We start from the raw sequence: 11,509 nt of genomic DNA, 5'->3' as shown, positions 1-11,509 counted from the left end.
ATAGGAGCTCACCGCATCCTCCTTTGTGACGAATACAAGAGCCATTTTACGCATGAGATCCTTGAATTCTGCGAATTCAACTTAATCCACGTCTTTGCTCTTCCTCCTCATACTTCTTATATCCTTTAACCGCTTGACGTCGTTTTATTTCAGCCTTACAAGCACTGGCATGCTTAAGTTGTGGATCAAGCAACTCGAAAAGGATGTAGCAAATTTGATAAACTCGAATTCCTTGCTGCTATTCAAAGTATTCGCCAAATGACGTTTAAAAGGAACTTCATCCTTGATGGATTTCGAGAATACGGACTTGTTCCTTATAATTCAAATATGGTACTGAACAAGATCTAAGATTACTAAATTGCTCCTCCTCCTCCTCCTTAAGATCGATTTTTTATACCCTTTGAAGCTCAAATTTAGCCTCCTACTACGCCTTTAACAGCTCGTTCTCTCTTGAGCTGCATGCTATTTGCCTGCAAAACGCAACTCCAAGTCGTTAAATAGTTCTACAAGAGAAGTTTATCAAGGGGGCTCTAATTCAGGCCAAAACTGTCGTACAAATTCAGAAGGAGTTAGGAGAATTAACAGCAGCTGAAAAAGAACGAAGCGAACGAAGGTGTAGAGGTCAACGCCAGCTACAAACTGGGGGGTTCCTTTATGCAGAACAAGCTCGATACATGACTAAACAACGCGAAGAAGAGGGGGGTACACAGGAGATAAGGGCTCAAAAGCGGGAGCAAATTCTACAAAAAAAGCTAGAAGATGCGCATCAGCGTATCGCAAATTTGGAGTGGACCATCATAAATGGCCCTATAGAAGATATACAGGATTAATATCCTAATTCGGCGAATTTTGAGCTGTCTATCCTCTTCGAAAGTCGAATCTCTGCTTCAAAAAACGCGTTACGGTGATAATCGCGTTACGGTGGCAGCCACGCGCTGCGCGCGCTGGCTCTCGCAGGGGGGTACCCCCTGCAGAGTGGGTCCCTAGGGATCCACCCATTGGGCCACGGCTAGCCACCTACTACTACTAGTAGTAACTAGGTAATTGAGAAGAGGCAACACTAGTCCCAGAAATGAGTGGGCAGGAGACATAAATACTGCTAGCTCCAAGCTAGAAATTTTGTATTTAATACAGCCTTAACGGATATGCACTTTACTGAAATGACGTTAGTCTGTATAGTTCTAAAGCATAGAGCCAATCATGAGGGATTTTGAGGAGTCAAGACTTACAATAACTCCAGAGGACGCCTGACCCTTGTATTAAGAACTAGTTATAACCAGCTCACACTAACAATACTTATGCCTCCTACCGTAGTACTCATTTCTAGGGAGCTTTTAGCTTCCAGATCCAGCAAGCCATTACGATTAAAGATTTTGAAGATTTTCTCGTCTTTTCACTTGATCTTCATAGTGGTAAGATCAGGCATCCCGCTCCATCACATGGACCTCTAGTACCCACCCCTGCTAGCTTGAGGCTTTGGCCGCCTTACGAAGGGGATACCTTCTTGTATTCTGCAGAGCAATCAATAACTCGCATTTAATCCTTTTCAGCTCCTGTAGAAATCATCACACCGATTTTCTTATACGGCTAGCCAGTGTAACATTAGCTCACGAGAATGGCTCACCAGCACTTCGGAGTTTGCCACAGCGGGGCAGACAACAAGCACAATACAAGACGAGAGGGAACCCCAGCCTGAGAACCATCAGCTCTCTCCCGAGTAACTACCCCTCGTGCTTCTCAGTACCACTAAAGCACCCTCTCTTATTCTTCTCATACCCACCACCCCGATTCCAAGCACCCATCGAGCCCTTCACCATGCGCTTCTCCAACACCACCGCCCTGGCTTTCGCCCTCGTCGGGTTCGTCTTCGCCGACATGGGCGTCTCGCCGGCCTCGGTTAGCAAGGATGCTGACCCCGGTACGTCGTTCAACGTTGACAAGATCGTCACCACACCAGAGATCCTACCAAACCGGATGTGGTACTCCTAATCGATGTCACTGGCAGTATGGGCGGATCCATAGAAAACATCAAGACGAACCTGGTCAATGTCATCTCCGATGTCAGCAGGGTGCAGCCGAACGCCCAGTTCGCCGTGGCCAGCTTCGGCGATTTTGGAAACCCAAATCGATTTCATGTGGAACAAGCGCTGACAAGCGACCTCCTTGCCCTACAAAACGCGGTCAACTCCTTGACTGCCAACTTAGGCGGCGACGACCCCGAGGACTGGATCAACGCGCTCTTTCAGCTCTCCACCGGTGCCGTCACCTTCCGCGAAGGTAGTAGCCGGATCATAGTTCTCATTAGCGACGAGCCCAGCCACGAGCCCAGCAACGGACACACCCTCGACGGTGACACCATCGTCGCCTTGAAGGAAAAAGCCATCCGCGTCATTGGCGTTAACGTCGGAGCCCAGCGCCTTGATCAGCTCGGCCGGGCCACCAAGGTGACCACCGCCACAGGCGGCGTCATCATTGACTCCACCGTCGACAAGGTTACCCTGGCAATTGTCACCGGGCTGAAGAACCTCGATGTTACCATCAAACCCGACATAGTCTCCTGCGACGTGGGCTTAACCGTCGAGTTCGCCCCAACCGAGATCAATGTGACTAGCGGCACCGTCGCCACCTTCCACGAGACGGCGAGGTGGCCGACGACGCCACCCAAGACGCCACCCTTCAATGCTTCGTCCGTTTCCTCCTGAACGGCACGCCGGGCGGCAACACGTTCGCCCAAAGGGTCGTCGTGGCGGTTAATCAGATAGGTTGCTTCACCTGCGATCCGCACTCCGGCAAGAACATGTGCCATCCCACCACTTCTTGTGCGCCAACGCCGTACGGGACAATGTGTCTGACGAGGCCAGGGTATAAGGCAGATGGCACAGATGACAACAATGTCAAGGTGCAGTGGCGGATGAAGTGGCCTGTCCATGGCCATGAACACCGTGTCGCTGTCGTACCGGGTACATCGGCCGATACGCTCTGCGATCCAAAGAATACGGGGCCGGATGTCTGTAAAGAGGTCAAGGTTGCTGATTGCAAGGCGGCAGCGGCGGCACCAGAAGGTGCGCGCTTGGATGTCACTGATCAGAAGATCATGGGTGGGGGAGAATTGTAGGAGGGAGATGGATTAAGGAATTCTTCAGAGAAGGAGGGCACTGAGGCTGGACAGGTCAGACTGGCAACATCGATCACGAAGCTGTGCTCTATTCACTTGTATAGTCGTGAATGTGGGCGTTATGACAGTTGATTACGGTATGTGTATTGCTTTACACATCAATTGCACTCGCCTGACCTCAGTTGACCACATGGCAACATTAAACTCAGGCGTTACTCAGCCTGTAGTCAGGAAAGCCCACCAAAACTATAAGCTGTCAGCGACGAGTGCTTCAAATAATCGCTATGGAAGCTTGCTTAACAGCTGTCCAAAAATGACAATGCAGTCGTGTATTAAATAGTCGAATTCAACATACAGAATGTTACTTAAACTGCAAATCCGGACGACTTCTGAAATGCTCATTCAATGCCTTCACCATAGCAACTGAAATCAGTAAAACGCATGCATGTTGCGAAGTTTGAAAGAAGTTCAAAAATAAGGAGAAAAATGGCTCATTCCGACGTCACAGCCGACGGTTTCACAGCCACTGTGGCTTGCTGCTACTGTGGCTGACAGCTAGTCTACGTTTTTGGGCATACTACGTAAGAATAGAGCCGAACTAGCGCTAGTCGGTCTCCTCACTCGAAGCTTCTGCGCGTCAAGCAGGTGAACTTGCGGCGTAATACGTAGTGTAGTGACCATCTTTGATACCTCGAAGGATGCTTTGGCTCAACTGGCTAGAAGCAACCCCATCGCTTAGCCGACTGTCAGAAGCCTCTGATTCTGTGCAGGTGAAGTGCGACTCCGGCAAAAGCTATCAAAGTCTTGTGTGCAGCGGTGGAGCCAGCCGAACAAGGATGTTCGGCCAATTCCAACAAATTGTGGTCATTTAAGCCTCCTGACAATCCTTAGAATAATAAAATGTCTGCTAAATTACTAAGGACCAATACTGCGTCAGTTTCAGAGCCCTTCTCCCGGTAAGTAGGCTGTCAAACATGTTCAGCCATGTTGCAAAGAACGACCAGCAGACTTCCCTTGCTCTTTTCTGAGAAAGTGTCTACCAAGCGTAAGCGAATATTCTGGCTAGACCAGGGAAAAGCAACAACATGTAGCAGGTCGGAGGATTTTTCCAACTAGAACGGAGAGCAATTAGGGGTTCTCATAAACCTATACTCATGAATGTGTTGTCCGAAGAAGTTTGGACCACGCTTGGTCCAACGAGTGTTACCAAAACGTATACAGTTCGTTCCGAAGATGCGAATTCACTTGAAGACGTCACTTCGAACTTGGAACATCCATGCTGACCACAGCCATTCAAAGACTAATTTGTTCTATCTGTGGACACACATTCATGGTCTTCTCCATCTCTGCGATGCTTGCGTTCCAAAGGCCTATCCATTCCTGAGTGCTACTTCGAAGCTGGCATCGATCGACCACTTGTTACCATTTTCGCTAATTCAAGCATGGCTTGTCTTCAAACTTCAGCATTTCGTTGAGACGTGCCACCATTCGCTCAAATTCTCAGCATCGTGTACCAATCTTGCGGTTGCCGGCGCTGGATGATCTCTTTGGTTAAAATGCGTTGTACTAGGGTTTTAGGAGTTCCAACAACTTTGCGTGCGAACCGTATTTTTGGCCACGAGAGAGCCTGATCACTGATATCTTCTACTTCCGAATAGAGGAACGCTCTCGGAAAGCTAAAGAAATAATCATTCAGAAGCTCACGAACCCTTGTGCTAGCAAAGCTCTTTGGTGAAACCCCCCGGATGAAATTAACCGTGCTAGCACCTAAGAGGCCCTTAACACCGACCGCGGGTGCCTATCAGCCAAAACTGATGCTCGCTCTTGGACTGGGTTCAAGACAACGATGGTCCGTCCAACTGAATGCTTATGGCTTCGCGCGCCTGCTAGAGATTCTTGATTGCTGTCTGTGAATGGCTGTTGAGCTGAATTAGACGATTGCGCTTGGACCAACCCCAGCTCCATCCCACAATTCTCTGTTTTCTGAGCGACATGGAACAGTTTATGGCCTTGGCCACTTCCCTTATGATTTGCTTCTGGTGAAATAAGCTCATGTCGTGGAACCATGATGGTGGCTCAAGGGGGCGAGCCACAGGGGCTAGACAGTAAGAGGTGAGGTCACTGATCTTCTATGAGCGAGATGTGTTCACAGCTCTCCAAGATGCTGGGCTCGGGCCTACAACGGTAAGTCTGGAGAGGGCTAGTAGAGCTGCAACGCCAGGTGCAGTCATTTCCATTTCCGTAGTGTTCAATTGTAGAAAAAGATATATGTGCATGGTAGAAGTAGGCGCAAAAAGTGAGTGGATCACATAGAAGATCGGGGTGGGCTTGTTGTGTCGTTGTATCTCTGTTTCATCCAGTAGTCTCACGTCTCCACGACGCCAATTACATATTACATAAAATCCTGCAACGTCAGCCCGAACTTGACTATTCAACGGTGGTGAGACGAGCCAGATGGTCTCAACCACGGCTTGGGAACAATGATACATGACCGTACGCCAGGAGGTTGTAGAGAATTTAAGGGTGGTGTAATGAGTGATATAGTACTCCGTCGGTTGCTTTATATTTCGTAGAACTGAATGTGCGGAGTGAGCCCAACTTAATTCGTAAGCCTGTAGGTTTCGGCGCCTTGAGTGGACACAAATAATTATGAGATTTTGTTCCTTCACACAAGACAGTGTAAAGGTGTAGTTTATAAGACAAACTTCGATACTGACAGGGAATTTCAAGACGCCAGCCCTCCTGTTGCAGGATGTCCCTACCCATTGCTATAAAGGCTCCGAAAGAAAATCGGTTCGAACCAAAAACCAACTTCGAATTCTCAAGAATTCTTACCGGTCAGCCTTCTCCTCTCTTCTGAATTCCTTGGACTCTCGTCCTCATCAGACCATTTATCTCCGTCTTCACCAACTGCGAAGATTGTCTCACCGTCTAGTGACTCTCGTGGTCGAGATGAAGGTGCTTGATCTGATGGTTTTGGTGGAGGATTTGATGGAGGATTAGGTGATAGACCACGACCTGTTGTTCCGTTGGTTACTGGCGTTCGATCATCTGGTGTTCTGGCCTCTTCTTCGTCCAAAGAGTCGGCCATGGAGCGGATTTCGAAGCCGTCGTCGTCTTGTGCTAACTATGAAAATGGTCAGTTGTGGGGTAGCTTCTGGGCTTGCCGTACAACTTTACCTCATCACTCATGGCAAATCTCCGGTTATTGGCTGTTGGCCGCCACAGGTAGGCAACAAAGGCAAAATCGAAGAGGTATACAAGATTGAGCCATCCGTCAAGTATGAACCACCGTGTCTGCCAATTTTCTGGTACGAAATTGGCTTCATTCCTCCCGGCAAAGGCGAAGGAATTGACAAAGAAGAACCCGAAAATGACCATGATAGAGCCGAGTATGCACCACCACAGCTTCTTGTACATCATCGCCTTGGTCTTCTGCTTGCGATCAATCAGATCCTTCATAGTGGCGCTAAGTGAGTTGAGGGTCCAGATGTAGAAAGCCGTTAAAGTTGCTGAAAGAGGTAGGATAACCAACAATACCAATGGCCCGGCCGAGTCAGGCGTCACTGAAAGCGAAGCTACGGCGTATATGACGCCGAAGAAAAAGTGTGCAACAGCAAGAACGCGAACATAGATCATTGTCTTGCCTAAGGATGGTTTGACGACCCCGTAACCCATGCAAACAATAAGAAGCAGGAAGAATGAGAGGGAATTTCTGCCAGCGTTCAATATGGCTACCAAGACCATCAGTGCTTTGTTGAGGCCATTGTTGCCGTTTCGATTTTGGTAGTCATAAAAGCCCCAGGTCATAAGTTGTTCGATAATGAGGAAGATGATGGTAGCTGTGATATAGTTCTGTACCGGTAGGATATCCGATCTATGCTGGACATACAAGAATGCCCAAAATGCTCCCAGGACAGCATATGTGATCGTGAGCCCGCCGTAGAAGGGAAGCTTGGCAATTTGAGCTGCTGGAAGCTCTCCGTAAGCATTGCGAAAGGTAACAATGGCGCTGTAATCGGTATCTGAGAAAGCGAAGGTGCTGACGCAGTAGAAGCCTGTCTTTGCGATAGGGTACCTTATCGCGTCTGGCTCTTTCAAATGGATCGCGTGGGATAGTATTGGTTGTTTCGAATTCTCAGTTGCGTTGACTGCGAGGATGAAAGAGCCAAGCTGTTCTTGCTCGCAGAGCTTCGCCTCGACATTTTCGATATCACAGATGGTTTCTTTTTCAGCGACCTGCTCTTTAAAGTCAGACAATATTTGTGGACAGATTTAGGTCCTCCTCATACGTCGTTGCTCCCGTCGGTACGTCTTCCAATCAGACCCTCATCCTTCCATTCGAACATCACCAAGCTAGCTAGCGGATCGTCATCTCCTTCCACAGGGACTTTGTTGAACTTCACCAGGATGAATGGCTCCATATCCCCTCCCCACGACTTCCGGCTGTACATCCCAGAGCATCGCTGTCGGTGGGCATCGTCTCGCTTCTAAATAGACCTTAGATGGGGTCAATCGGGACGAAAACACATACTGACCAACTCAACTTCATTTGCGGCTGCAAAGCCTAGTAGTACAAGACATAGGCTCACACGTTCCAGCAATCTCCTCATTTTCTTGCTCTCAGGTGCCTTGCCTCAGTAAGCTTTCAGTCACCACGATTGGGCTCGTGTCTTGGTTGTGGGAGGTGCTGCAAAGGTGCTTCACGTCTCACCAGGAGGGAGTCAGGATAAAGTCATGAGTGCACGGATTAACACGTCGTTCGGGCTTGTAATTGCAAGCAGATTTCTCTGCTACTTGAGTCCTCGACTTGAGGCCGCGTATCAAGAAACACGTCCCGGACGCAAGCTCGGCCCGAGCCCAAGAATCACACCGCTGTTAAATAAACCACCCAGATAACTATCCTACACATACTTTGATCGGAAGCATCCTTAAGCAGAGATCACGCGATGCCAGCTGCACAGCTGTTCAACGATTGTGCAGATTGCCACTCGATGGAAGCATCCATTGATGTGCGCAAGCGTTGGCTTTGCCGGTGAGTTGCTTATGATTAAGCCATCGGTCTAATGCTGAGAAGTACAGGCAATGCTTCATCAAATACATTGGTTCCAAACCTGTCAAGCGAATTAAGTCCTATCGGCTGAAAGAGGAAGTGATCGAGCAGCCCCAGAAGCTTCTCCTTCCTGTGTCTGGTGGAGTCTCATCAGTGGTCCTACTGCAAATCTTAGACGGTCTCCTACAGCGACAGTTTTCGAATCGGGGCCGGAAGTCCTACGAACTTCATCTTCTAATGGTAGAAGCACCTTCACTAGTCTCCAATAGAAGCGTTGCCGCAACCTTTGATCGTCTGAAGCAGAAATTTCCTTCTCACACCTTCTCCCTGGTTCCATTACCTGAAGTTTTCAAGCTAGATAGCAGCATCTGTGAAGACCTATCAGACCTCGGTGCACAGCGAGGGAAGACCCCCCAAGCAAGCCTTGATACTTTGTTGTCGTGTTCGAAAACTGCTTCATCTCGAACGGATGTGCTGCAACTCTTGCTTACTAGGCTCATCGTGGCATTTGCGAAAGTCAATGCATGCAACGGCATTCTTTGGGGTCATTCAAATAGCCGGCTAGCTGCCAAAGCTTTGTCTAGTGTCTCAAAGGGGCGCGGTGGGTATTTGCCGTTCGATGTTGCTGATGGGCCAACACCATGGGGCATTGCCTTCTACTATCCATTGCGTGACTTGTTTAAGTCAGAATTGGCCATGTACACGAGTGCACTTCCGGATGACTTCTCTGGACTGGTTGTCCATGATGTGGCATCCGCACCAACGTACACCGCTTTACGGGCCACCTCGATCGATGACCTGTTGTCAGCCTACATTAACAATCAAGGCGAGAAGTATCCCAGCCTAATGGCGAACGTCGTTCGTACAGCTGGCAAGCTGCAGATGCCCGTCTCTGCTCTGAAGCAAAGTGCATCAACATGTGGTATCTGTGCCATGCCAATACCTGAGACCATGGCAAGTCAAGAGAGTGATGAGCCAAATATCTGCTACGCTTGTCAACGTCTGAAGCTTGAGACGATATCATCACGTGGTCCTTGTTATCAGTAAGTTAGCGACACAATCGTAATTACAGGACCGAAGGTTCAGAAATCTTCTAGGGCACAAGAATGAGTAATGTCAAGGATGCCTCGGTTTTCTAAGCTACGAATTTCACTTAAATACTACTGCTAGCCTAGTCCTGGGTCTGCCGCAACATTGAGTCAAGGTACCTTTGAGCGATGAGAACGCAGTCCACCACCTGAAAGCCAGTGGTTGGAACTTTCCGTGGAACATCAAAGATGACAACACTATTGCCCCTTACTGGATGAACGCATACATCTTATGTCATGGTCATTCATTCGCAAAGTGATAGGGTCTGTTTACGATACTGGCAGTACCAAGATATAGGAAATGGAAGACCGGCACTTCAAGTCGCTGGTCGGAAAGTTAGCTAGATTCTTGTCTTCCACATTCTTAGTAAGGTAAGTGATTCGCAACTTATATTGGATATTTGTGGTAGAGAAGATTTTGATACAAGACTCTTGTCGGGCATCAAAGTGGTGAGATCCTGTAGCCAATGAGGCGAAGCTTCCCATAGTATAACGGTTCTTCAGCCTCTAGAGTCTCAAGCCAGACACGTAAAAGTTTTTGTTGGATTCATGCTTCATGGTTTGTAAAGTACCGCCCAGGTACACCATCCAACGCCTAACCGCTGGCAATGCTCCCAGAGATGTGTATACACGAATCAGGCATGCAATGAAATGATAATCCCAGCCCATTCAACTGCGCTAGCCTTGAATATCTATCGTCAGCCGGTCCGTCAGGCATTTCTTTGAGATCTAAAGGCCTGGTTTCTGGAAGGCTCTCCACCAGCTTCTAGATCCACCTCCCGACGGCCTCCAAAATAACCACCTCTACCTTCAGATTCACGCGGATCATAAGCCGGTTCAGGTCGCCTTGGCTTTTTGGTCGAAGTATATTTGGGTGGCGGTCCGCTGGGAGTATTCGTCCCATACCGTTCCTCAGATTCCACGTAATGCTGGCCAAAGTTGGAGCCAGCTGCCGGATTGGAAATACCAGCGCCTTCTTGTCTTTGTACTGCCCTCTTGGTGAGCTCCTTCTCTAGTAGAAGGTAGTTTTTGGTGTTGCATTTGTAGATAGCATCAGCGATGTCTCCAAGGAGGGGCACGAGCCCAATGAAAAAATCAAAGGCCAAATTCATTAACATGGCGTTTTTGATTTTGTGTGGCAATCCAGGCTCCACAGAACAGCATTTCCTGATAAGCATGTAGGCCAGCAAAGAATCGAGCGCGTCTCCTACTCTGTCCGATTATTAGCTTCAATTTACCTTGACAACCCGGGTACTTGGACTTACGCAGGTATGAGACCAATTATGCTGCTGTAACCAAATCTGCCAATAAGTGGGACGTTGAACAAGCACATGTCGAGGTTGTAGGCGCGACCCCTAACTTTTTCGAGTACCGCTTTCTCATCGGGATTGAGAGCTGGATGAAGAGGTTTCCATTCTTTCTTTGTGTAGGTGACCCCTAACTTTTTGCTCTTGACTTTCACATGGTATGGATCCTGGACTCTGTCAGTGGAATGGCAGCGCGTGGCGTTCAAGATGCTTGACGTGCCTCCGCTTCTTGGTTTTTCGAGTTCTTTCCACCGAGAAGCTTCTTCGCAGCCATCTTGCCGACGAAAGCAGTCATCTTGGCGTATTAGGTAGGTCACGCGGGCCACAATGTTATGTTCTGCTCAATGTGCGATATCTCAGACTTGAACAATAGACTGATGGCGGATTGCAGAGAGAGGTGTGAAAGATGTGTTGGTAGGGTTAAGGGGGTATTGAAGGGGCGAGACAGCCGAATGGAGGCCCGAGTTTCAAGTCATGGTGGTCTGCCGTAGTATTGGAACAAAGGAGACCAAGACAGCGGGTTTCAAGACATTAAGGAGATGCTTCGCGACCGCTGTGTTTTAGAGGCTCTTGGATGTATCGTTGTGCAAAGCAATTATTGGATGAGAGAGTAGTATTTAGTCCTCGTAGGCGCGCGCAGGCGGAAATGTCCAGAATCTTGGTTGTTTGACACACAAGGGTCAAACGTCATCCATGACACTACTACGTAGTACGTATAGTTACAGCGGATGAGCTAACCAGAAACGGTATGATCTGAATCGCAGCTCCAGCCACAGGGCCGCCCCAGGGCTGCCACAGTGGCGCCAAATGCACCGCCTCAATTCTAATGGTCACGTCGAGGCAATTCACGCTCCCTTTTCCAACACAACCTTCTCCCATTCGCTTGGCCGATGCATCCTAGACACCTCCACTTCACAAAGAGTGCCAATAGCTCGAGTTCTTGCAG

At 48.7% G+C, this 11,509-nt stretch overlaps 4 protein-coding genes across 4 annotated transcripts; 2 read left to right on the top strand and 2 right to left on the bottom strand.

Annotated features, from left to right (window-relative positions):
* Window positions 1-1,815: 1,815 nt before the first annotated feature.
* On the top strand, window positions 1,816-3,115 carry EPUS_05612 (uncharacterized protein; the record flags this gene model as incomplete). Its single annotated transcript, XM_007804471.1, has 3 exons — window positions 1,816-1,918; window positions 1,942-2,686; window positions 2,737-3,115. The coding sequence occupies 3 exons, from the start codon at window positions 1,816-1,818 to the stop codon at window positions 3,113-3,115; spliced, it is 1,227 nt and encodes a 408-aa protein (XP_007802662.1).
* Window positions 3,116-5,936: 2,821 nt separating this feature from the next.
* EPUS_05611 (uncharacterized protein) lies at window positions 5,937-7,539 on the bottom strand (the record flags this gene model as incomplete). The annotated part of the gene is made up of 3 exons (XM_007804470.1): window positions 5,937-6,242; window positions 6,296-7,354; window positions 7,408-7,539. 3 exons carry the CDS (start codon window positions 7,537-7,539, stop codon window positions 5,937-5,939), a joined length of 1,497 nt encoding a protein of 498 aa, XP_007802661.1.
* Window positions 7,540-8,064: 525 nt separating this feature from the next.
* Window positions 8,065-9,215, top strand: EPUS_05610 (uncharacterized protein; the record flags this gene model as incomplete). The annotated part of the gene is made up of 2 exons (XM_007804469.1): window positions 8,065-8,150; window positions 8,198-9,215. The coding sequence occupies 2 exons, from the start codon at window positions 8,065-8,067 to the stop codon at window positions 9,213-9,215; spliced, it is 1,104 nt and encodes a 367-aa protein (XP_007802660.1).
* Window positions 9,216-9,966: 751 nt separating this feature from the next.
* Window positions 9,967-10,589, bottom strand: EPUS_05609 (uncharacterized protein; the record flags this gene model as incomplete). The annotated part of the gene is made up of 2 exons (XM_007804468.1): window positions 9,967-10,468; window positions 10,522-10,589. 2 exons carry the CDS (start codon window positions 10,587-10,589, stop codon window positions 9,967-9,969), a joined length of 570 nt encoding a protein of 189 aa, XP_007802659.1.
* Between the last annotated feature and the right edge of the window lie 920 nt (window positions 10,590-11,509).

Source organism: Endocarpon pusillum (assembly GCF_000464535.1).
Source record: "Endocarpon pusillum Z07020 unplaced genomic scaffold scaffold3361, whole genome shotgun sequence".
Classification (NCBI taxonomy): domain Eukaryota; kingdom Fungi; phylum Ascomycota; class Eurotiomycetes; order Verrucariales; family Verrucariaceae; genus Endocarpon; species Endocarpon pusillum.
Note: the sequence above shows the minus strand (reverse complement) of the source record. Positions and strands in the feature narration are given on the sequence as shown.